General features: G+C 39.6%; 1 protein-coding gene across 4 annotated transcripts in view; it reads left to right on the plus strand.

The window, feature by feature from the left end:
• The first annotated feature begins 19 nt into the window (after positions 1 to 19).
• The window catches only part of arel1 (apoptosis resistant E3 ubiquitin protein ligase 1), a 74,810-nt gene continuing 48,245 nt past the window's right edge, over positions 20 to 26,584 (plus strand). The window contains exons 1-3 of one of the 4 annotated variants that reach the window (XM_041214535.1): positions 20 to 124; positions 1,623 to 1,774; positions 20,152 to 20,323. In XM_041214535.1, the coding sequence (XP_041070469.1) occupies positions 1,726 to 1,774; positions 20,152 to 20,323 (221 nt within the window). In that variant the 5' untranslated portion in view covers positions 20 to 124; positions 1,623 to 1,725. Of the gene's footprint in view, positions 125 to 327; positions 505 to 1,622; positions 1,982 to 20,151; positions 20,324 to 22,619; positions 23,636 to 26,584 lie in introns of those variants that run through there. The other 3 variants (XM_041214534.1, XM_041214536.1, XM_041214537.1) reach the window with 3 other exon arrangements.

The following is a 26,584-nucleotide window of genomic DNA, read 5'->3' on the forward strand; positions in this document are numbered from 1 at the left end:
TGGGTACAGGTTGGTATTTGTCAAGGGCGTGGTGACGGTGGGTGCGGAATCATAATAAGACTCGAATAATGACAAATGCAAGAAGGTTGAAACTATTACAAGACTAGAGACAGTCCTGGCTGCGGTAATGAGATTTTGTTTCTTTTTTAAAAAAAACGTGAAAAAAATCCTCTTTTTTTAAAAAAATAGCGTTTTTTAAAATGATTGTCGAAATAGCAGAGCAAGTGTGAGGGACTAACTGGACAGCTCTTTCAGAGAGCCGGCACAGGCACGATGAGCCGAATGCCCCCTTCTCTATTGATATGAATAATTTATGATTCTATTCTGCTCTTGTCGTCTTTTAGAACTTAATACGTTAATTTAGGGAGCAGATTGTTGGTAATCTGATTGAATATTAACAATTTGGATGGAGGAACAAGGAGGGGCCAGGTGGCCTCACCAATGAAGTGCTGCAACTACGTCAAGAAATAAAAGTACAGAAGAATAGTTGAACTGGAAGAAAGAGTAAGACATTTCTAGACAAGAATGTTATTTATTAATGGTACTGTGTTCAGTTTCCTGGTTGAGAAGGCAGGTAGTTGATGTATTTATAAGAACCCACTTTTGGCAGTTGGCAATTGACAGCCTTAAGGATTATGGAAAACTCAAATAATGAATAGTGTGTGCTGAACCTTACAACTCACTTCCCCAGTAATAATTGTACTTAACATGGGATATGCTGAACTACCAATTATTAAAGCTGTGAAAGCTTCTTGTTGGCAAACTTTATTTGCTTTTGCATTTTTTTCATATTAGCAAGGTGTCGTAAGGGCAGCTGGGATCAGTTAAATCCTCATGAACCAGGATCAAAGCTGGTATGTTTGTGGCTGGGCCAGTTTCCTTTTATTTATTGACTTGAGGAATGTTAGTGTAGCACAATAGAATATTGTCCAGTATCATCAACACAGAAGAATTCCAAGATAGTTAAAGGGCAAAACCCTGTCTGTTCTGTCCTAACAATATGCCTCGGTCTTAAACTCAGAGCAAGGTGACCTGCTGCATCTATGAACCATGTTGCCATTTTTCTGCCAGCCTTCATTAGCCCAAATGAGCGACACAATCCCAGGCTCATAGGGAACTGGATTGAGTGTGTGAGAATCAATTTTATGTAGAAATGTTTTAGCCAGCAGACAGGAGAGACTTCTTTCTTATCAGTCCATGCTGTGATTTAGATCCATGGCTGAAAGGTAAATTTTACTGGATAATGCACTTCCCCACTCATGCTACTATTTTTCAGTGTTTCTGCTGTATGCAAACAGAATTGCAGGTGCTAGGAATTATGGTTTTATTAAAATCTGAGCACAGTACTCTGTGGTGTTTGGGAGACATAATCAGGGCAGGTTTTTCTCTGTAGCACTTTAGCACAACACCTTGGGGGGTGGAAGTGCTTAATGAAAATTTTGGCACAAGTTGCACATGATTTATTGACCATCAGCTGTTACATATATCAGACTCTATCTTGTCAACTTTCCCTACTGTGGTGTACACCAAGCTCCATTTTTAATGTAGCAGAAATCATGTAGTATATTAAAATGTGTTCATCAGTTCTGCTTTTCTCAAATTCTGTATTTTCTTCTTTGCAGAAGAGCTTGAACACTGAAATTAAAGCGATGAACTGCTGACATATTGGTTTGGGAGTGACTGGTGCCTTTGTTTTTTTTTGGTATTGTTCAGCCTGGAGCACAGATGTTCTTAAGCTGCCACTGCAAATTAACAGAAAACTCAACAAAGAAATGTGAGAACCTCAATATTTAACTCTAATCCAAGACCCAGGGTTGCATTATACATGTTGTGCTGATGGACCGCTGCATTTTGACTTTCCTGCTGTCCTTTTGTCTTTGGGTGCTGGCCTGGGAACTGAGGTGGAAGAGCCTTGGAGAGAAACAGATTAAAGAATGGCTCAATACTAATGATCTTCTCAAATATAAGATTTTGTTTGCTGGTAAGTCTCAAAGCCACCTTAAGTCAGATTCTTTCATTTTTCACAGGGCACATGTATGCTTACCAGTCTGAGTAGAATAATTTTGAGAGTGAGTCAATGCACAAATTGAGCAGGCACAGTATAATCAAAACTAGATTTTAGTGCTTCTTTTATTTAAATGCCCAGGAAACAATTATCAGACTAATACTGTATATCTACCAATAATGGTTCACAATATAAGAATTAAGTGAAATGTGTCATTTCTCCCTTTATATCTGGGATCTTTCAGGTCTACTTGGTTATTTGGTGTTGATGTCTTTTGGTTACTTTTCTTTTAAAAAGCTGTGGACTTTTAAATTTGAGTTGTCTAATTATAGAGAATTTTTGTTTTTGCTCTTTGAAAACCAGTTGTGACTGTTTACAAATGTACTATACATTGAAGCAAAATGTGCAACACTTTTAGCACTTACAGTTTAATAACAGAGGTGCAGACCTAACTGTAGGGAAAGTGCATGAGGGAAGGATTCACCTTGAGGAAACGGATGGAGTTAGAACCACAGGAACAGGAATTCGGGTCTCATGCCTATTCTGCCATTTTTGTATCTAAACTCCAATGAATTTTTTCTATATCCCTTTAATACCATTATCTAACAAAAATCTACCAATCAAGTTTTGAAATTTTCAATTAACCTAGTCTCAGCAGTCTTTTGGGTAAGAGTTCCAGATTTCTCTTGCCATATTGCATGAAGCAGTGCTTCGTGATATCGCCCCTGAAGGCGATGTCACGAACTTTATTTTCAGGTTCTCTTTATCTATCGTATCAAATCCTTTCAACATCTCAATTAATCTGCTATAGCCAAGGGAATATAAACCTAAATAATGCAGCCTGTCCTCATAATTTAACCCTTTATGGTTCCAGAGGGACAGTGCTGCACTTCTTCCAGGATCACTATATCCTTCCTGATGTGTGGTGCCCAGAATTAAATGCGGTACTCCAGATGCACCTTAACCAGAGTTTTCTGCAACTACCATAATTTCCAACCCATGGTATTCTAGTAAGAGTTCTAGTACAATGGAAGGCATTCATCTGATCTGAAATGGCACTATGCCCATGTAGCGACATTTGAATAGAGAACGCAATTAGTATAGAGGGGAAGGTAGAAAGTCTAGGCTTGAGGTTAGGGACGGAGGTCAGGGTTAATAAGGCTGTTGTAATAATTGGAAAATATTACTAGAGGGAAAATGGGAAAGAGGCTTTGAGGTAGTGGTAGAAAATAACACTTGTTATAGAAAGAGGATAAAATATCTAAAAGAAAAATAAACAAAAGACCAAGAAAAAGAATTAGGATCAATGTTCCAAACTTTCAAGTCAAGAAGGGTAGAGGAGTTATCCCTGGTGTCGTAGCCAATCAACATCATAAAAGATTATTTGGTCACTATCACATTGTTGTTGGTGGGAGTTTGCTGTGTACAAATTGGCTGCTGATTTTCCGACATTACGACCACTTCAAAAGTACTTCATTAGCTGTAAAGCACTTTGAGAAATTTGATGGTTGTGAAAAGTGTATATAAATGCAAGTCTTTCTTCCTTTCTTCAGGGGTCACTGGATAGAAGTGAGGACTGGGACCCCAAGTGACTCCATGAGGTGCTTTAAAACATTTCACTTGAAAGCCAAGTGACGTTTTATTTTCTAAGTTCTTTTAACATGATGACGAAGGAGCAGTGTACGTTTTCTTTTAGGATGTGCACATTACTACAATGGCAGCTTTCCAAGGTTCCTAATGCTGCAACTAAGGGCAGGGCAGGTGGTCAGGTTTTCTCATGCAACCAGCAGTGTCAGCTTTAGCTGACTAGCAGAGGAATGTCCAATAGCAATTGGTGGAAATGCCTCAAAATCATTTATTTTTTGCCTTTTGCAGGGATGCATGTGACTTCTGCTTGCCTATATTTTGAAAATTAGTACAATGAGGGAGAGAATTTGCACTTAACTCTTCCATGATGAGGTTCATTATTAGTGTTCTTAAACGATTACTTTTTAAAACAAAATTAACAAATAGTTGTAATGTTATGTTTACATCTCCCTGTAGAATAAATGGAGAACTGAAAACGATAGAGATTTTTCTGTTCTGTCTCTCGCTGTCCTATAGGTAATCTGTGAAACAGGGTCAGACTGCAAGTGGGCGGAAATGTGCAACTGCAGCCTGCTCATAGCTACCCACAAAGAGATAACTGAAGTGTTCTATATGCGAAGTTACATTTTTGTTGCAAATGTTTCCATGTTTTTATTTGGCACATTGTTACAGAATTATATTATTAGTGATTCTTTAACCAGTGTTTAATTGAGCACCATATTTCTTACAAGGGCGATTTCTTGATCTGAGGTGTGGACTGCTGTTGTGTGTCTTTCACATCCTCATTCGGCCATTTCTTTTGTTCTCAAAGCATTTGTCCGTAAGAGGCTAGTGACAGTTTTTCTAATGCTGTTACTTAGTTCTGTTCTCAACTTTAATATAATATCTGGGGCTCTGGACTGCACTTCTTTTAGAACTGCACTTAGTTGTCTCAGTAATTAATAATTTAAAGAACGAATTAAAAATAAGTCTGGAAAGAGCTGTAAACCAGCTGTGATATTGCATCAGTATTAATGACCTTTCCCAAAGTTATACTGAAAATCCCATGAAACCCAGCCTAGATAGCCTAGTGATGGTCTGACTTGATGACCCCATTTTATTGCTATGAATGCCCACTGTGAGATGTTCCCTGATACCCCACACACACTTAATAATAATTGATCATTGCTCTTGATATAAAACAAGCGTGCCATGACAGCTTGTATTTGTATTTTGTATTTAAAATAGAAAGGCATACCAAGGTATTTCATAAGAGACATAATAATAAAAACTGGATAGCAAGCCAGGGAAAGAGAAATAGGGAGGGATGAACAAAACATCATGTTTGAACCCCTTGGACTTGAGGGAGTGAAGAGCAGACCAAAGGAAACAACCAACATCAAAGAAGGTGTAGCTTTTAATGGGAACTAAGGCATCAAATGAGCAGGTGAGGGGATGGCTTGGCAATTGAACAGCTTCAGAAATATAGTGGTGAATGAAGGGCCAGAGACTAGACAGTTGGCAGCTTAATATTTCAATAATTTAAATTTTTGGTTTACATCAATTGCCCAGGGACAACCTTATCAGTATCTAAAGTTTAATGATTTTAATTACAGCATCTATTTCAATTTAAGAATTGAAGCTGATTTTTTTTAAATTAGGCTACTGTTGACCTATTTTATCAGTAGTAAATTCTCACTAAGAGCTTTCTGCCTATTCAGGCTAGATCTTATCTATGTGGTACTCAAATGGGGAATAAAAGCTGTTTAACGTGCTAACAGTTAGTATATTCTTTTTCTTCCCCACCTCTCATTGATTCTCTGTCTCGAAGTAGTTGTTTATTACTGCACATTTTCTGTAATTGTTACCTTTGGATTCTATTTAGTACCAGCCATGGCTCAGTTGAGTCAGAGGTTGTGGGTTGAAGCTCCATTCCAGGACTTGAGCACAAAAATCAAGGCTTTGTTAATTACAGTGATGGTGCTTGACATTCTTATTCATAGTATTTACTAACCATATATTTAATAGACTTTAAAATGGAAGTCTGTTTATAACAGCATACTGAGGCAGCCAAGTTGCTTGAAACTAGTGTTTCCCCCAACAAACAAAATAGACCTGATTCCTCCTATGTACTGAAAATGGCCAGTCTGATGAGTACTGGGAAGAGCTTTGCAGATTGTTTTAATAATTTCAAACCACTATGTAAAAGTAAGATTTAAAATATGTTTTTGTTTAAAATATAATATTGGTGATTCTAACTAGAATATTAGGGTAAAGTTTCCTGTTTGCATGCTGAGTGGAAACTCTACCCCACTGAATTTAAAAATGTGCAGCACCTTTAATACTTCAGTTTAACAAGGTGGGCACTCTAGTGCAGTATTGAGAGTGTACTACATTACTGCATTGTCGGAGGTACTGTGTTTCAGATATTAAACAAAGGCACACTCTGCCCTCCCGGGTGGACTTAAAATGCCCATTGGCAGTATTTTGAAGAAGAGCAGGGGTGATATCCCATGCGTCCTGGCTGATACTATCCTTCGATCAACATCATAAAAACAGATTATCTGATAATTATCGCTTTGCTGTTTGTGAGAGCTTGATGCACACAAATTGGCTGCCATGTTTCCTTCATTGTATATTGACTATACTTCATATGTACTGTGTAAACTGTAAAACATTTTGAGATGTCCTGTGCTCATTCTTTTTGAATGAGGAACTTCTAGTCATGGAGGTGGCCAAGCAAGACCAGGTCTTTTCTCTTTTCTCTTTGTTAGCCTTCCCAGTAAAGTTCCCCAGGATGCTTAAGCACCTCAAAACACCAGATCAATGCAAGTACTTGCAGATGCTATATTGAAGCTGGTGACGTCCCTCACGACTGAGATTATGAATGTTTAGTTGGGCTGCGTGGCTCAAGCAGCTCAAACAAAATCAGAGGTGAATTAAAATCTTAATTTAAAACAGAATTTGTAAGCCCATTTAGCTGACTGATATCATAGTACCGGTAATCCAGAGACCCTAGATTTATGATCCGAAGGTATGAGTTCAAATCCCACTACTGCAGCAGCTTGGGAATTTAAATTCAATTAATTAAATAAACATGGAATAAAAAAAACTAATTTCAGCTTTGTGACCATGAAACGGCTGGATTGTCGTTTAAAAACTCATCTGGTTCATTAATGTCCTTCAGAGAATAAAATCTGCCGTCCAAAGTTGTTTGTGACTCCAGACCCACAGCAATGTCACTGGCTCTTAACCGCCCTCTGAAGTGGCCTAACATGCGACTCAGTTGTATCAAACTGCTGCAGAAAAGTTTATTAAGAGTAAAACCAGATACACACCTGACATCGACCTAAACACCTGATGCAATAAAAGCATACCTGGCCCACACAATCCTGCAAATTGCTCCTCACTAACATGCCCCAGAGAGCAGTGGAGGCAGGCTCATTGAATATTTTTAAGGCTGAGTTTGATAGATTATTAATTGACAAGGGAGTCAGAAGGGTATAGGGGACAGACAGGAAAGTGAAGTTGACCTGGCAATCAGGTCAGCCGTGATCTTTTGGAATGGCAGAGCAGACTTGAGGGGTTGAATTACCTCCTCCTAATTCATATGCTCATATGTAATACAGCAACAAAAACTGGCATCAATCTGACAAAATGGAAAATTGCCCAGCTTTGTGCTGTCCAAAAAGAGCAAGAGAAATCTATTCCAGCCAATTACCACCCCAATAGTCTGCTCCAGTCATCAGCAAAATGATGGGTGGTGTCATCAATTAATGCTATGAAGTTGCACTTAATCATCAATAATCTCACTGATGCTCAGATTGGGCTCCACCAGGGCTACTCAGCTCCTGACCTCATTGCAGCCTTGGCTCAAACTCAGACAGAAGAGCTGACTCGAGGTGAGCCTAATTGCCCTTGACATCAAAGCAGTATTTGACGGACTATGGCATCAAAGAACCCAAGCAAAACTGGAATCAATGGGAATCGGGGAAAACTTTCTTCTGGTGGAAATCCTATCTAGCACAAAGGGATATGCTTATGTTTGGAGGCCAATCATCTCAGTCCCTGAACATCACTGCAGGAATTCCTCAGGGAAGTGTCCTAAGCCCAACCATCTTCTGCTGCTTCATCAGTGACCTTTCCCCCAGTTTACAGTCAAAAATGGGGAGGTTTGCTTATGATTGCAAAGACATAGTTCCATTCACAACTCCTCAGATAATGCATCAGTCCGTCTTTGCACGCAGAAAGACCTGGACAACATTCAGACTTGGACTGATAAGTGGCAAGTAACATTCATGATAGGCAATGAGTATCTGCACAAGAGAACCTAACCACCATCCCTTGATGTTCAGTGGATTCACTATAGCTGAATTTCTTGCTATCAATGCCCTGGGCTCACCACTGACCAGAAACTTAACTGGACCAGCCACATAGTATTGTGGCTGTGAGAGCAGGTCAGAGGCTGCTATTCTGCGGAGGTCATCTCATTCATCATCTGATTCCACAAATCCCTCCCATCTACAAAGTGCAAGTCAGGAATGTGATGGAATACTCCACATTTGCCTAGATGAGTGCAGCTCCATGCATCTACAAAATACATCGCAGCAACTCAGCAAGGCTCCTTTTGACAACATCTCCCAAGTCCACGATCTCTACTGCCTAGAAGAAAGGTGCAGCAGGCAAATGGGAATACCAAAGCTTGCCAATTTCCTTCCACGCTGCACACCATCCTGACTTGGAATTGTATTGTCACTCCTTAAGTGTCACTGGGTCAAAATCCTGGAACTCCCTAACAGCCCTGTGGGTGTGTCAACTCACACAGATTGCAGGGGTTCAAGAAGTCGACTCACTATCCACTCCTCAAGGGCAATCTGGGTTGGACAGTAAATGCTGGTCTTGTCAATGATGCCTACATCCTGTGAATTAACAGCAAAAGTATGATTTCTTCACTAATGGGATATACTTCGGATAAATACTTGGTGAGGTACTGATTATATGTCAAGTCCCAAGGTCTTGATCTGTTCTTCAGAGAATATTGTTAAAATGGGGTAAACCAATTCATATAATCTTTCTTCTAAGGTTAGTTTCAAAGCAGCTGCAGCCAATGCAATTTCTTTCAGTTCATTGTTATATAATGTGGGTGTAGTATTATTTTATGCTTCATGCGCCTGCTTCAAATGATAGAGAAATCCCTATGATGTGCCCTACATATATAATTCACAATTTGATTAGTGCTTCACAAGTGCCATTATTTTATTCAGTGCCCTTCAGATTGTGCAATCTATTGAATCATGTAGAGGACCTCAGTGATAGTTTCTCAAAGACGTTAACAAATAGCCTCTTTATTGTTATTGCGGAGGAGATGATAAAATAATTGTCTGGAGTCTCTTCCAAATGCATTAACATCTGGGACTGTTCTACTGACAGTAAGCGAAGGCTGTTTTCCCAGTGAAAATATTCAAAATGCAGCATGTTTACTTTGAATAGCAGTAAACTACAATTGATTTTAAAAGAAAATCTCATTAAGGATGTTTATTATAGTATTTGGACAGTAAAGTGATTTATTTGTAATCTACCCGTGTCTTTGTTTATCTTTAATATATTATATACTAATATGTTGGATTTCACATGCAGCTACTTATAACTCAAATGATATGGCAATTTATAGTGGAACTAATATTACATGGTGTTTTTCAGCTATAGAGGTCTGACTGTTTTAAGCTAAACTGCGCTTTAAGGCCTTAAAGTCTAATTTCTGTAAATAAGCACATTCCTTGTCAGTTTGAGGTTAATTTCTGTTCTTGAGAGAATTTTTCAGATTGGTCAGGGGCTGTAATTTTTGAGTTCTGGATCACTAACTACTTGTATTTGCATAATACCCAAAGGCACTTTTGTGTAGGATAGAACAGGTCGAATGCTAATAGTTAGTGATACTGACAAAAGGCATAACAAAACAATAGGCTTGAAGGAGTCTTTTAAAGATGGTGGAATAAAGAGATAACATGTATAGTACTTTTCACATCCTCATGCTATCCAAAAGTGCAGTCACACTTATAATTCTTCACTGTCCTCTCCCCTCCCCCGTCTCCTCTGAAGTAAATGATTTTCTTCTTTGCAGTACAATTCCAGCAGTCACCTTCATCAAAGTGACTATTATTCATCTGTGATGATGGCTGCCAGAATCCTATTTGTGTTGACATTGCAATAAGCCTTAATTCTGTTTTCAACAAGCAATTTTCAGTTGAATGCACTGTGTAACAGTCAAGAATGGGAGATCTGGCTAATTGATCTGGAGGCTATTGGGGCAGCTGTGACTATTGGGGATGTCCTCACTATTTCAAACTTCTGGCATGTTCAGACATTATTTAATTTTCACTGCTTACTTCACTATGAAAACATCATCCTACAACTGGATAGACCCTTCCTGTGTAGGAAAATGGTAATCTGTGGATGAGAGTGTTATGTAGGTGGGATCTGGAAAAGATCAGATGATTTTTCCTGACCGTAAGACGTAGGAGCAGAAGTCTGCTCTGCCATTCAGTGAGATCTGATAATCCTCAACTCCACTTTCCTGCCTTTTCCCCATAACCCTTGATTCCCTTACTGATTAAAAATCTGTCTATCTCAGTCTTGAATATACCTAACGACCCAGCCTCTACAGCCCTCTGCGGTAAAGAATTCCACAGATTGACTACCCTCAGAGAAGAATTCCTCCTCATCTCTGTCTTAAATGGGGGACCCCTTACTCTGAGATTATGCCCTCTGGTCCTAGACTCTCCCACAAGGTGAAATAACCTTCTAACAGCTACCCTGTCAAGCCCCCCTAAAAAATCTTATGTTTCAATTAGGTCGCTTTTCATTCTTCTAAACTCCAATGAGTACAAGCCCAACCTACTCAACCTCTCCTCATTAGAAAATCCCTCCATCCCCGGGATTAACCCAGTGAACCTTCTCTGGACTGTCTCCAATGCCAGTACATCGTTTCTTAGGTACGGGGACCAAAACTGTTAACAGTATTCTAGGCGTGGTCTAACTAGTGCTTTGTATAGTTTTAGCAAGACTTCCCTATTTTGATCCTCCATTCCCTTTGAAATAAAGGCGAACATTCCATTTGCTTCCCCTATTACCTGCTGAGCTTGAATGTTAGCTTTTTGGGATTCATGCACGAGGACTCCCAAATCCCCCTCTGCTTCAGCTTTCTTCAATCTTTCTCCATTTAAATAATATTCAGCTCCTATTCTTCCTGCCAAAGTGCATAACCTCACACTTTCCCACATTATATTTCACCTGCCATGTTTTTGCCCACTCACTTAACCTGTCTATGTCCCTCTGTAGACGCTTTGTGTCATCCTCACCACTTGCCTTTCCACCTGTTTTTGTGTCATCTGCAAACCTGGCGATAGTACATTCATTTCCCTCATCCAAGTCATTTGTATATATTGTAAATAATTGTGGCCCCAGCACTGATCCCTGTGGCACTCCACTAGATACAAGTTGCCATTCTGAAAATTGTACCCCCCCACCCCCACCACCCCACTGCCCCCAAATCCCAACTCCCTGTCTTCTATTAGTTAGCCAGTCCTCTATCCATGCTACCCCCAACACCATGGGCTCTTATCTTACTAAGTAGCCTTTTGTGTGGTACCTTATCGAACACCTTTTGGAAGTCCAAATATATTTTATCTGCTGGTTCCCCTTTGTCTATTCTGCTTGTTACCTCCTCAAAGAATTCTAATAAATTTGCTAAGCATGATTTCCCCTTCATGAAGCCATGCCGACTCTACTTGATTCTATGATGCATTTCTAAATGCTCTGCTATTGCATCCTTTATAATGGACTCTAACATTTTCCCAATGATAGGTGTTAAGGTTACCGTTTTTGTCTCCCTCCCTTTTTGAATAAGGGTGTTACATTGGAAGTTTTTCAATTCTCTGGGACTTTTCCAAAATCTAAGGATTCTTGGAAGATTACTACCAGTGCATCCACTATCTTTGCAACTATTTCCTTTGATACCTTAGGATGCAACCCATTAGGTCCAGTTGACTTATCGGCCTTTAGCCCCATTAGTTTCCCTAGTACTTTTTCTCTAGTGATAGTTATTGTATTTATTCCTTCCCCCACTTGCCCTGTGATTACTTAGTATTTTTGGTATGCTATTAGTGTCTTCTACCATGAGGACTGATGCAAAGTATTTATTCAACTCCTCTGCCATTTCCTGCTTTCCCATTATTATTGCCCCAGCCTCATTCTCTAAGGGGCTTATATTGACTTTGGCCTCTCTTCCTTTTTATTTATTTAAAGAAGCTCTTACTATCTATTTTTATATTACTTGCTAGTTTACCCTCAACATTTATGTTCTCTCTTTTTTTTTGGTCATCATCGGTTAGTTTTTAAAACATTCCCAATCCTCTGGCTTACCACTAATCTTTGCCACATTGTATGTTTTGTCTTTCACTTTGATACCATCCTTAACTTCCTTAGTTAACCATGGTTGGTTTATCCCCTTCCTACAATCCTCCTTCCCCACTGGGATATATCTTTGTTGTGAGTCATGAACTATTTTCTTAAACGTCTGCCATTGTTCATCAACAGTCTTTTCTGCTAAACTGCTTTCCCAGTCCACTCCAGCCAACTCTGCCCTCATTCCATGGTAATTACCCTTATTTAAGTTTAACACAGTTGTTTCTGACCCAAGTTTCTCACTCAAACCGAATGCTAAATTCCAACATGTTATGGTCACTGTTTCCTAGGGGATCTTTTACTCTGAGATCATTTATTAAACCTGCCTCATTACAATTACCAGATCCAAAATAGTCTGATCCATGATTAGATCCACAACATGTTGTTCTAGGAAACTGTCCTGAATACACTCTATGAATTCTTGCACATGGCTACCTCTGTTAATTTGATTTTCCTAATCTACATTGAGATTAAAATCACCCATGACTAATCTTCTGCCATTTTTACATGCCATCATTATTTCTGGTTTATTCTCTGTCACACAGCATAGCTACTGTTAGGGGGCCTATAGATTACTCCCACTAGCATCTTCCTCCGATCCAAGATCATTTCTTGCTCTCATACTTATTCCATCTCGTACTAACAAAGCTACCCAACCTCCTCTTCCTTCCTGCCTGTCCTTTTGAAAAGTCTCATTCCCTGATTATTTAGTTCCCACCTTTGATCTCCTTGTAATCATGCCTCATTAATGGCTATATGATCATACTCACTAATCTCTCTTTGTACCATTAATTCATTTATTTTGTTCCGAATACTATGAGCATTTAAGTAAAAAGCCACCAAATTTGCCTTTTGACTTGTTTGACTTTAAAGAAATGGTGAAAACTGCTTCTCTGTTTATTTTTTTTTCCCTGTCAGGTGGATAAATGGCAATAGCTGAAGGTACAGAGGTTGTACAATGAGATAATTAAAGACATTGGACTGAAGTTTAGTAATCTTTATAAGAACGTAATACATAGAAGCAGGAGTAGGATAATAAGGTCTCAAGCTTCCTCTGCCATTCAGTTAGATCATGGCTGAACTTGCATCAACTCTACTTTCCCACCTTATCTCCACATCCCTTGATTATTTTAGTGCCCAAAAATTTATCAATCTCAGTCTTGAATATGCTCATTGACTGAGATCCAGAGCTCTCCAGGTAGAGAATTCCAAAGATTCACAACCCTCTAAATGATACAAATTCGCCTCACCTCAGCCCTAAGTGGCAGATCCCTTATTTTGAAACTATGACCCCCTAGTCTTAGACTCTCCAGTCAAGCAAAACAGCCCCTCAGCACCTACCTTCTCAAGCCCTCTAAGAATGGTAAGGCCACTTCTTCAAGAGAACATTCTTCTAACCCTCAAGGAATATAAGCCTATTTTGGAAAAACTCAGCAGGTCTGGCAGCATCGGCGGAGAAGAGTTTTTCCAGGTAATTCTGTTTTTGTTTTGGATTTCCAGCATCCGCAGTTTTTTTGTTTTTATAAGCCTATTTTACTCAGTCTCCTCCATAGGATATCTCTCATTTCCCAGGAATCAATCTAGTGAACATTTGTTACATCCTCTCCAAGGTAAGTTAAACCTTCCATAGATAAGGAGGTCAAAACTGTAGACATTGATCCAGTACGGTCTCACCAAAGCCCTATATAATTGCCACAAGCCTTCCTTACTTGTACTCCAATGCCCATTCTATAAAGGCTAACCAGTACTTTTCCATTCTTCCTACCATACTAGTTAATTTTACACTTCCCCCACATCTGCCACCTTCTTGCTCAATCACTTTCAACTCTTTTCTTCTCCGCCGATGCTGCCAGACCTGCTGAGTTTTTCCAGGTAATTCTGTTTTTGCTCAATCACTTAACTGGTTTTTGTGATCTCCTTGTTTATTTTTTCACCTAGCTTTGTATCATCAGCAAACGTGGATATATTATATTTGATCCCCTCATCTAAGACATTGATACAGGTTATAAATAGCTGATGTCATACTTTGATCCTTGTGTCACTCCACTAGTGAGTGACACCATGCCATCCTGAAAAAGACCTGTTAACTCATAAATAAAAAAAAAAGCTGGAAAGACGCAACAGGCCAGGCAGCATCTGTGGAGAGAAACAGGGTTAATGTTTCAAATTGATAACCTTTCATCAGAACTGAAGAAAAATAGAAATATCATTGGATCTCCTGCCACCACACAAGAACAGGAAGTCAGTGCTGCTGACGACATCATTTTGTGCCTGGAACTCTGCACATAGACACATGGTGCCATAGATGTCGCCCGTTGAATGCTCACTGCCTGCTTGCTCACCTTGCATGCTGCCCACTTGCCACTTCCTTTGCCACTTGGCTTATCACCCCACTTGTCACTTCTTACCATCCTGCTCCCAATCCTTGGCCTCTTCATTCGCCATCCCCCTTGCTGCCTGTAGATAGTGAGGGGAGCAGGGCAGCGAGCAGGAGGGAGGCAATGAGGGGTCAAGAGCGAGATGGTCAGTGAGGCAGCAGGCAGGGTGGTGAGCAAATCGCAATTGCGATCCCAGAATTTTTAACCGGTGTTTTGGGGTTCAATTTTTAATGAAAACTGAAGTCCTTAACCATGGTGAAAAAAAACATTTTATTGATGCTGCACTTGTTTGAATATCTTTTCATTGCTCAGCATTATGGATGGTCCAATTCTTTGATGCAGACAGTTACCCGAGTCGTCAGTGACATCATAGGCACTGCAATCGAATGTCTGGTGAATGCGCCCCTGCACTTGTGGTGGCAGCAAATGTAGCCTTGAAATATGAATTTTTAAGCCAGTGGAAGGGGCAGGAAGAACAAAGTCGAAGGTCTATCATATTTTTCCTGATATTGTTGTGGGATACTTTAAAGCAGACCTATGTTTGTGTGTATGTATATGTTTGTGTGTGTGTGAATAATTTAAGTAAATTGTAGACTGTTAGACTGCAAGGTTTGCATCATCAAAGGAGTTAAGTGTAAAAAAGCAGGTATTTGAAATGCTAATGAATGAGCTAAGTAAAATGGAATTTGCATTTTTAGATAAGCGGAGAGGTGGTTGGATTTTCAAAGGGACATGGTAAAATGTTTACAGCTGGCAAGATAATGATTATTACATTTATTTTTTCCAGAAGTGCTGGGGCTTGCCTTATGAGGAGAGATTGAGCAGTTTAGGCCTATACCTGCTAGAGTTTAGAAGGATGAAAGGAGATCTAATTGAGGTATATAAGATGCTAAATGAGATAGACAAATTGGACATGGAGCGGATGTTTCCCTTTGGGGGGCATTCTAGAATGAGACACCATAGTTTTAGGCTAAGGGATGGTAGATTTAAATAGAGATGAGGAGGAATTACTTTTCTCAAAGGGTCGTGAACCTGTGGAATTCACTACCTCAGAGTGCAGTGGATGCCGGGATGCTGAATAAATTTGAGGTGGAGATAGACAAATTTTTAATTAGTAATGGGTTGAAAGGTTATGGGGAGAGGGCGTGAAATTGGAGCTGAGGCCGAAATGAGATCAGCCATGATCGTATTGAGTGGTGGGGCAGGCTCGAGGGGCTGAATTGCCTACTCCTGCTCCTAGTTCTTATGTTCATATAATGACAACATAAAAGATTTTTATATTCTGGGAAGAGTAACTTCCAGAGACAGGTGGAAACAATGGGATTTATAGATCAAAAAGGAAGAAATATATTTAAAGAAGGATGGAAAGCTGTCTGGCAGTGGCTGAGAGAGATCTTGAAAGGTGCACTGTGTGAAACAGACTTGAGGAAAAAGTTTCTAGCTGCCCTGGAGAAGTTTGCTGTTCCAATAACCAAGCTGGTGTTAAAAGCCTTTGGCATTTCATTGTTGAGTGAGAGGGAGAAAGAATTTGTAAAATACCTCCCTTAGAGCAACAGTGGTTGCTTGTTGTAATCTTGTTGGATGCTTTATAGATTCATAAACTGTTTTGGATTGTTGCCTGAAAGGGGTGTGTAGTTGGGAGTCTAGTTAAGTAGAAATTTTGGGAACTGTTATAAGGCTAAGTAACTGTGTAACTGTAATCTTGCATGTTTACCTTTTTCTTTTGTTGATAAATGTTTCAATTTAATCTTTAAAATTTCTAAAGGTGGTAGTGGACTCATTACTTCTGACTTCAGTGCACAAACCTTCTCTTAATAAATACAAATTGCAAAATTGTTGCGATAGCAGGGCCAAGTTTCCCTTTGGGATTTGGTCAGCCTGGCAAATGCCACCTGCCATATCATAACATAGGGTGGAGGCCAGAGAAGATTAATAACAAAAGATTTCATGATGCGACAGGCAGAGAGTGGTGATGGATATAATAAAGGTTGAGTCCAACTGTGGTGTGAATTGTTACATAAAACCATCTGAGTGCAACATGGAGGGATAAAGCTGGAACACTGTAGCAGGCCATGGACAGAAAGGTCAGCATGAGAGCAAGGTGGAGAATTAAAATGACAAGCAACCAGAAGCTTGGGGTTGTGTTTGCATACTCTGCAAAGTGGTCACCTGGTCTGTGATTTTAACAGCTGCTTGTGTCCTCTCTTCCTCTTGAGTAGTGGGTTTATGTTTTCTGCCTTCCAATCCATTGGACCATTCGAGAGTCTCGGTAATTCTGGAAGATCAAAACCAATGCACCCACTATCTCTAGCCACCTCTTTTACAAATGTGAGGGAAGGCACACAAGACAATGGAATAAACAATAAATGGTAGGATACTGAGAAGCTTAGAGGAGCAGAGGAACCATTTGAATACACATGCACAGGACCCTGAAGGTAGCAGAATAGTCGGTAAGATGGTTAAGAGGGCATATAAGACACTTCCCTTTATTAGCTGAGACATAGAATATGAGAGCAAGGAAGCCACGCTGGAACTATATAACGTTTTAACATAGAAACAGGAGTAGTCCATTTGGCCTGTTGAGCTTGCTGCACCATTCAATTAGATCATGGCTGATCATCTACCCCAATGACACTTTCCTGCAGTATCTCCATATCCCTTGATGTCATGACATACTAGTCAGGTCACAGCTAGAGGACTGTGTACAGTTCTGGTCACTGAATGACAGGAAGAATATGATCGCACCAGAGAGGATACAGATGAGATTTACAAGAACGTTGCTTGGACTGGAAAATTTTAGCTACAAGGCAAGATTGTATAGGCTGGGATTGTTTTCATTGGAACAGAGGAGGCTGAGGGGAGATTTTAGATCTTTAAATTTATGACAGGCCTAGATAGTGGATAGGAAGACCATATTGCCTATAAGAGGGATCAATAACCTGAGGACACAGATTTAAAGTAATTAATTGAAGGATTAGAGGGGAGTTGAGGAGAAAATTTTCCACCAGTGTGTGGCGAGGGTCTGGAACTGAACCTGAAAAGGTGGTAAAGACAGAAACTCATATCACGTTTAAATAACATTTGGGTATACATTTGAAGTGCCTTAACATATGGACCAAGAGCTGGAAGTTGAGGTTAGGCTGGATAACTCCTTTTTGGCTGGCACTCATTTACGTAGGTTTTAATGGGAAAATCTGATTCATTTAAAGTTGCTTCACTTAAAGTCGCACTTTTCAGGAGCGCAGCTGCAACTTTAAATGAGAACTTAGTGACCCTTCGTTCTCCACAATTTCTGGCACTATCTGTTCTTTAACAGAAGAGGGAGCTGGTGATACTAAAGTACTTTAAAAATATCTTGCTGGCTTTGTTAAAACGCATGTTTTAGTGTATTGATTCTAATCAGCTTTCCTGTTAAACATGTAATGCCTTCAGAATGTTTCCATGTTTGATGTGTACATAGGAATGCTGTTTGATTAAGTGTTTGTGATTTCTGATTTTTTTTCTTCTCTTCCAGCTTTCTCCTGCTCATTGAATGATATATTATTCTTCACTATTGGCAAATTGCTTTTGAAAGCATTATTGGCTGTCCATAGCCCAAAAAAATCTACTCCCACCCCACCAAAAAAAAATTAGATTCACCCATTACTCCTCATGTTCACCTTAGGTTCGTGGGTCTTTTTTATGCACCAGATTCCGATTCAGCTGCTTCTGTAACAGGTAGTTTCACTCTTCAGAACTGACTGGCAGGATGTTCACTGCAGTGTGTGCTGTGTGTTTACCATGTGAAAATGCAGGTTATCTAAAATCAGCCCAATATTCTTTATCATTGAGAACAGAAAAGGGTTAAGTCCTAATTACAGATTTCAGAAGAGTGTGCTGTTTATGCAAGTTTGCATAAGTGAGAGTCATGCAGACTCTCTCCAAACGAAAATTCTCTAGGCTGGGTTGCCATTGATCCCTTAGCTGGCAGTTATGCAGACAGCAACAGATAAAACAAGTTAAGGCAAATCAAATCCAGCTAATTACTTTAGAACATGCGACTGTTTGTTTTCTGCAGTGCTGTTGTATTGGTAATGTGCAGCCTGAACAGAGGAAATTAGGATTTTGAATTGAAGAGTCCGAGGCTGAAATAGTGAATAAATTCTCGCCCCCTGGTAAAATGCTACAGCTCCTGGCACTACTTCAGTGAGGAAATATATTTTGGAATATGTAACCCAAGATTGCCCTGTTTGGCACTGAGTAGGCTGCTCTTAGACAAGGGTAATGGGAAATGTGGCAGGGACCACTGAAATAAGCCTCAATGGCCATGGGCTAGAAAGGAAAGTTGAGCATGTCCTTGTTAACTGAATGCGCCATATATAACAGTGAGGCTCCCTTTTCCTCAGTGTATGAAAGCGCTTATTAAGGAGGTCCAGATATGAAGGCTAGATGCCTGTACAAGGCTTTTGGCAACCTCAGAGGAAACAGAAAAGAGAAATTTGAAAGGAAAAAATTTATTCTAATAAACTATGTATTTGACAGTTTTGTTGCCTTTTTCAGGTACTAATGATTGTTCCTCCTATATTTGGATTTTGTTGTTTCAAAATATCAATATACATGCTTGTTTATATAAATGTCTCTTCACTTGGATTAGATTCATAGTATGTGATGCGATATAAAGTTCTATATAAATGCAAGTATTATTTGTTATTATACGTACATTACAGATAATAGCTTCCTTACTGACTCAATAAAGGAATGAAGTTAACAGTTGTTGGAATCTCAGCTTATTGCGCAATAGGTTAGGTTATGTTACAATGTGTAGCAATAAGTGTGTGGTAATGCCAAATAACTATCACTTAATTGGCTTTTTTTGGGGGGGACTGTGGTTTCGTATCCCTCACTTCTAACAGGTCCTTGATCTGGGTTCCTGGACTTGAATTCATTATCTCAGGACTACAGCTCCTGATTAATCTTGGCTTTTGGTTCTGCTAATATACCTCAACACTTTCGTCACTATCAGTGTTGGTTGTTACAATTGAAAAGCGCACCACTGTTTGATATTATTTTCCCCTTAAAAAAAATTAAAAATAGGATCCCTGAGCCAAAAGCTAGTCTAGGGCTTTTTTTCTTTATTTAAAAGCAAATGACATAAAATCAGGCTGGAAATTGCAATAATTAGGATTTTTATGCCTTTTATGTCATTCACTCCACTTTTCACTTGTGTCATCTATGGCTCAGTCAGCTTTCTCTGGATTCAAGTCCCACTGCAGAAACTTGAGAACAAAAATCAAGGCTGGCACTCCAGTGCAGCACTGAGTGAGTCATTTCAGATGGGACATTAAACCAAGGCCCCATCTTCCTGCTCGGGTAGATGTAAAAGGTCCCATGGCACAATTTTGAAGCGGAGCAAGGGAGCTCTCCCTTGTGTCCTGGCCAATATTTATCCCTCAGTCAACGTCACAAAAAAAGTAGATTATCTGGTCATTATGACATTGCTTTTTGTGGGAATCTCCTGAATGCATATTGGCTGCTGCATTTCCTACATTACAACAGTGACTACACTTCAAAAATACTTCATTTGCTGTAATATGCTTTGAGATGTCTGGTGGTCATGAAAAGTGCTACATAAATGCAAGTCTGTCTTTTTCTGTACAATACAAATCTTGTTTCCCCAGCAGAGTCACTATAATATTGGTAATCACATCAGTCCAAGAGTTAAAGAGCAAAGTCAGCTTATTCCATGTCTTTTATTTGCAGATGTGCAGAATTTAGAGGAGCTAGCAGTGCTGAGTACTTTGTCGCTTCTGAAGGGAGGTTCCTTGGAAGACGGTGCGGTTCAGAAGATAAAAGCAGCCCAACACCAACTGGTGAAGGAGTTAGCCCTGCAGGAGTGGCTCTTCAGCCAGGGCCTGGAGCACTACTTCCACACGTATGTTTTAAAATAAAATAATCCTTGAATTTCCATCCTCTTTTGGATGTATGCTGCCTATTTCAGCTGGGAAGGGTCAGACTGTCCACAAATAAGTGCTTGTCCATAAATGGTATCAAATACATAGCCCTAGGACAACCAACTGGAGATATGCAAAGCTTGGCAATAATGGTCATGTTATTTCTCTCCATCTCCCAGAGTCAAAAAGTGCCTTGGTTGTGAGGTACTTCATTTGACAGTCTTGCAGAGAATCCTATAAAATCCTCATGATTGTGGTAGGCAGATGTTGAGAGTGTCAGATGCTTTGGATTCAAACCCACCCTGTATCCCGTATCCAGCAGTCCAGCCATTGATTTTTTTTTACTTTATATAGATTCAAAGTCAATATTACTGCAGTTGTGCAAAACCTATGGTTTCCAACTGGCCTGTTTTTGCTTTTAACTTATATTAAATAAGACTGAGCTAGTATAGGCCACAGTAAAAAGCTGCCTTTTTAATACAGATTAGCATCAACTTGGAAACTTCAGTCTCTGAACCCAAAAGAAGGTTGATATGGAAAGTGGACGTCATATAATTGCACCAGAGAGTATTCTTTTGATGTTGGGATTCGGGTACATTGGATGCATGCAACCTGTGTTATACCTGACATGAGAATCTTTCAGTAACCTGCAGCTAACCTATACTAAATATCCCTTCTCTCTAAGATAAGATAAATTGTTGGGTCTAACCAGAAAGCTTCATCTGATTCTGAACTGTGCTGCACCAGACCGAGAAGTTGAATTTCAGTGAATTATTTTTAATTTATGAAAATCAAATTCAGCCAGGAGCACATTGCATGCAATACAGCTGTGCAACCAATTCAAAGGTTTTGATAGGATGGTGGTCATTCAGCCTTTTTTTACAGTGGCTGTACCCTTATAGGTCCAAGTTTGAACAAAATAGTCTGTGGGTGGCATTAATCAAGACAATGGAACTTTGGTTATCTATCAGTTTCCATTGTCCACTGGGCAGGTCCTCAATTTAACATTGTACAATTGAGGTTTGATTGTAATGTCCCAGAATTCTAGAATTTATGTTAATGCTTTGGCTCACAATAGAATAAGAATCAAATTTTCACCCTTGGGCTTGTTTGGTTTTCTAAAGGAGAATAATTTCCAGATTTGGAGAAAGGCAGTAGAAGAGTAAGACTTCACTTGCACACCCATCATCCTAATGAATAAGCTGACATTGAGAGAAGCTGAGAGTAATTTTACATTCCAAGCTCATTGGGGTTAGATGGTAATATGTGAAAATGGCTAGCTGGTAAATAACAATAAATAGAAAAGGAGAAAATTGTGCCCAAATTTGTAGATGATGCTGAAGTGAAAAATTATGAATATCAATATTGAACACAAATTGAAAGGGATCTTGACAAGTTAGATAAGTGCCAGAAAAATAAAATTATTGGAACGTAAGGAATAGGACAAAAAAGGCCATGCTACCCTTGAGCCTGCTCTGCTCTTCAGTTAGATTGTGGCTGACCTTCTACCTTGGCTCTACTCCATTGCCTTATCCCTTGTTCCTTTTAATGACAGATGCAATTTAATAGGGAAAATATATGAAGCTTACGAAATTTGACAAAGGCAGATGTTGCCGATGTGCTAAATGGGAATGCATTTGTACAATCTGAGCAAGAGAGAGATCTTGGGATTTTACTGGACGGATCGCTAAAAGCATCAGTGTAGTGTTCCCAGATTGATTTTAAAAAAATACCAAGAGAATGTTGGGCTGCTTAGCAACTTAAAACTAGTTGGCCACCGTGAAGCTACACCTAGAGTACTGCGGGCATTTTGGTCTCTCTATTTCAAAAGGATTTTCAGTTATTGGAGGGATTGTAGAAAAGGGCTATAAGGTCGATCCCAGAACTTAAAGGAATGATGAATGAGGAAAGACTGACTACCCTGGGTCTTTTCTCTCTTGAGAAGATTGTGTTTAAAATTATGAAAAATTTGGGCAAATTGAATTAAATTAAGTATTTCTGCTCTGTACAGCATAATGGGCAGTTTGTTTCATATTTTTATCCTCTTCCCTTGATGAATAATGTAAAGTAATAGAAGGATTTTGTTGGATCCAGTGCCCTGGTTTGTTGGGGCTAAAGGATCCGGGTTGCACACTTATTTCGGGGTGACCGAGTTGGTGCCAAGACAGAGAAGATCAGTAGACCGTTCTTAGAAGAAACACATTGTTTATTTACAAAAGGAATTCAGCAGCTTACACTTTTGTGCTTGCAACTCAAAACTCTGTCTTTACTCTTCAGACTCTTAACTCAAGACTACTGACTACAGATGTAGCCCGCTCTTCTCTGCTATTGGGTATCAAGATCATGTGATCTTACATTACAACATTTGTCTTCAAGGTATATTACACATCAGATTACTACAGATTTGCAGTCAGACAGGCTGAAACATGAAGGATGGTTAATCCTATATACAAGAAGGTTTTATGGTCTTCCATAATCCATATGATGAGGAGCAAGGGTCACTAATACTCATCAGATAGGTGTATCCTGCTAGGTGTCAATCCAGAATTCTAAGCCAGAGCTGAGGTCTCCACTTGTTTGGAGTGGGGTATCAACCCTGTATGTTATGATTCAGAGGTGGGAATGCTATCAATTTAAAAGCTTGCAGTAGGTGCAAGAGGCCATATTTACAAATTAAGCACAACAGAAGAAATTAGGAAATGCAGGATGAACTTCCTACTAAAAGGCTGGTGAGTACCTAGATAGATTTTTTAAAAATATTTGTTCATGGGATGTTCGTGTCACTGGTAAAACTTAGCATTTATTGCTGATCCCTAATGTCCCTTGAGAAGGTGGTGGTGTAAAGCAGGCACACCCATAGTGCTGTTAGCCAAGGGGTTCCAGTCACCATGAATTAACAGCAACATAGTTCCAGGGCAGGACAGTGTGTGACTTGGAGGGAAAGATGCAGGTGATAGCGTTCTCATCCACTTGCTGCCCATGGCCTTCTCAGTGATATGGTTCGTGGGTTTAGAAGTAAGGTTACCAGCCCAGGTGGTGAAACAAGAAACTTTAACGGATTTCAGAGAGGAATTAGAGAGGTTCTTGTCAACAAATGAGACTTGAGGATATTAGAAACGCATTAAGGGAATACTGAAATAAAAGCAAAATACTACGGAAGTTGGAAATCTCGAACAAAAACAGAAAATGCTGGAAAAACTCAGCAAGTCTAACAGCACCTGTGGAGAGAAAGACAGAGTTAACATTTCGAGTCTGTATGACTCTTCTTCAATTCAAGGGAATACTGAAGATAGGTGAGATAGATTTAAATTCTTTTTCCTGCCTAAAGCCTCATTACATTACTAATATAATGCATTTTGTGTGTTGCCTTTTCCCCCATCTTGTCTTCTCCTGAGGGCCAACCTGCCCGTGTCCTCATCTGACATCAGGCATGCATACTTTGAGCATGAGTTGCTGAATGGCAATCAGGAGTGAGAACTTTGGTTGATTTTTCCCTGCTTAATCTTCCGATTTGAGCCCAATCACACCCCCACAACACACCCCCTTCCCCAGCCTACTCCCCCTACTAATACTGTCACTTGAGATTGGCTACGAGGCATTGAACATGAGGCTTAACTAGTCTGTGCAACTGAGGTATTTAACCTATAAACTCACAACCACTGTGAAATCTCTCTGGAAAGTTGTGACTCATCTGTCCATCTGAGTGTTTGATCCATTTTTTTTTGCAATAAGCTGTTTAATCATGAACAATGGTGAGTTCAAATTTTAACTATTTACTTGAAGCCTTTTTAGCTTTAAGGACGGGGGAATTTTTTAAAAATTTATTTACAGGATGTAGGCATTGTTGGCTAGGCCAGCATATATTGCCCCATCCATAATTGCCCTTGAGAAGGTGGTGGTGAGCTTTCTTGAACCACTGCAATCCCTGTGATGTTGGTCGTGCTGTTAGGGAGGGAGTTCCAGGATTTTGACCAGTGGTGGTGTTCCCATGTATCTACTGCCTTCTAGATGGTAATGGTCTTGGGTTTGGAAGGTGCTACTTAAAAAGTTTTGGTGTGTTTCTGCAGTGCATAATGTAGATGGTACACAATGCTGCCACTGTTCATTAGTGGTGGATGGAGTGAATGTTTGTGGAAGGGGTGCCAATCAAGCAGGCTGCTTTATTCTGGATGGTGTCAAGCTTCTTGAATATTGTTGGAACTGCAGTCATCCAGGCAAGTGGAGAGTATTCCATCACACCCCTGACTTGTGCCTTGTAGATGGTGAACAGGCTTTGGGGAGTCAGGAGGTGAGTTACTCGCCACAGGATTCCTAGCCTCTGACCTGCTTTTTTAGCCACAAGCTAGTCCAGTTTAGTTTCTAGTCAATGGTAGCCCCCAGAATGATAGTGGGGGATTCAGCGATGGTAATGCCATTGAATGTGAAGGGGTGATGGTTAGATTCTCTCTTGTTGGAGATGGTCTTTGCCCGCCACTTGTGTGTTGCAAATGTTACTTGCCACTTGTCAGCCCAAGCCTGGATATTGTCCAGCTCTTGCAGCGTTTTGACATGGATTGCTTTAATTTGTGAGGAGTCGCGAATAGTGCTGAACTCTGATCACTGAGAACTCCACTTGGTCACTAATGTCCAATTGAAACTGTTGTCATTAATGTGAGGCTTCTGTTTCCTACTATCTATCCAATTAATATTTCAAAATTGCACTTTCAATCTGTAAAAATGTAGGAATATCAGAAGCAATTTGTCTTAATGGCCACTGAAGGCAAATATCTGAAACAGTGGTCCTAATCTCTGTCTTCACTTTACTATTTTTTTTACAATTAAACAGTATGTGTAGGCCCCATGGTTCAAAGTCGAAGTTCACAACAGTAGGAGAGAAAATTAGTTAAAAAATCAAGAACTAGTGATTGCATGTTTTAAAAGCCTAAGGATTTATAGGAACAAGCAAAGATGAGTTCTGTGGTCTTGAGGTCCTGGGAAATAATATGGACTATGACTCTATGTAATGAGTCTTAATTTCAACTCTAAGAATGCATGAAGGAGGGTGTGGTGAAGTTTGAGAAAAATGAAAGAGGAAAGCTCAGGAGCCTTTCATGGTGGTGGTATTGGTTAAGTGGGCAAAAATTGTTAGAGGGAGGTTAAAGGTATAGGGTGAGAAAAAGATTGAACAAGATTTTTCTTGTATCCTCTTCAAGAGTGTATGAGTTATTAGAAAGGGCTTCTTAGTTCCATGTGGATTTGATAGAGGTCAAAGAGATAGGAAAAGCATTTGGTTCAAAAGAGGGTCCTGGAGACTGGTGTGATGGTACTAGGGAAGGAGGTAGGAAGGAGAAGGCCCATCAGCTAGGTCCTGTTTCGGAACAGAAATATTTTTTCACAATAAAAAGCAAAAAAAAAACTGCCAATTTTAGAAACAAAAACAGAAACTACTGGAATCTCACAGCTCAGTCAGCATTGGAGAGTACAGACATGTCAATTATGAACTATGCTCACCTTCAGAGCTGAAAAATGAATAAGCATTTTAATAGCATCAGAAAACAATGAGGGAAAAGGGGGAACATTAAATAGATGAACAAATTGAGAGAGGAAAAAGTTATTGGGTGTTAACAGTCATCTTAGACTGTGGAAAGGAGAATTACAGAAGCAAAGACTGTGAATAAGTAATAACTCTGTGAGAGTCACAGCCATAGAAATGTTGAGAAGTTGAAACACATGATCTGTATTTCAGGTGTGAAATTTAAATAGACAATGCTGGCAATGCATGTGATGCATCCATTCATGAGAGGCCAAAATCAGTTTGCTGCACCCCTCACCCCAGGACTGTTCCAATTAATGTTTTTACCCCAAATGGCAACCTGTCCTTTTCCCCTCCCCTGCGCCTGCTCTACTTCTGCCGTAAACACTGACAAAGGCATTCTGTATCAGTAGCACCCTTGACATTAATTTTAATAGCTTCAGACCTTCATTATATTCTCCATTTTTTCACAGCAGTTGACTTGTCTATTTTCTTCACAGGTGCTGTTTGGACTACTTAGAGCAGTTTTTACATTTATTTTTGTTTCTATCTGTTTTTCAACTTTTCTCTTGCTCTAATTTTATATTTACATTCTAATGAAACAGAATTTGACCCATTTGCATTTTGAGTGCTTGAGCAGAGCACCATCTATTGTAGTGGGTAGTTTATCAATAACTTAAAGCCAAAGAAAGTCATTCTTAAAGTTGGCTTAGCTTGTGGATTTTCTTAA

Source organism: Carcharodon carcharias, chromosome 20 (genome assembly GCF_017639515.1).
Source record: "Carcharodon carcharias isolate sCarCar2 chromosome 20, sCarCar2.pri, whole genome shotgun sequence".
NCBI classification, from domain to species: domain Eukaryota; kingdom Metazoa; phylum Chordata; class Chondrichthyes; order Lamniformes; family Lamnidae; genus Carcharodon; species Carcharodon carcharias.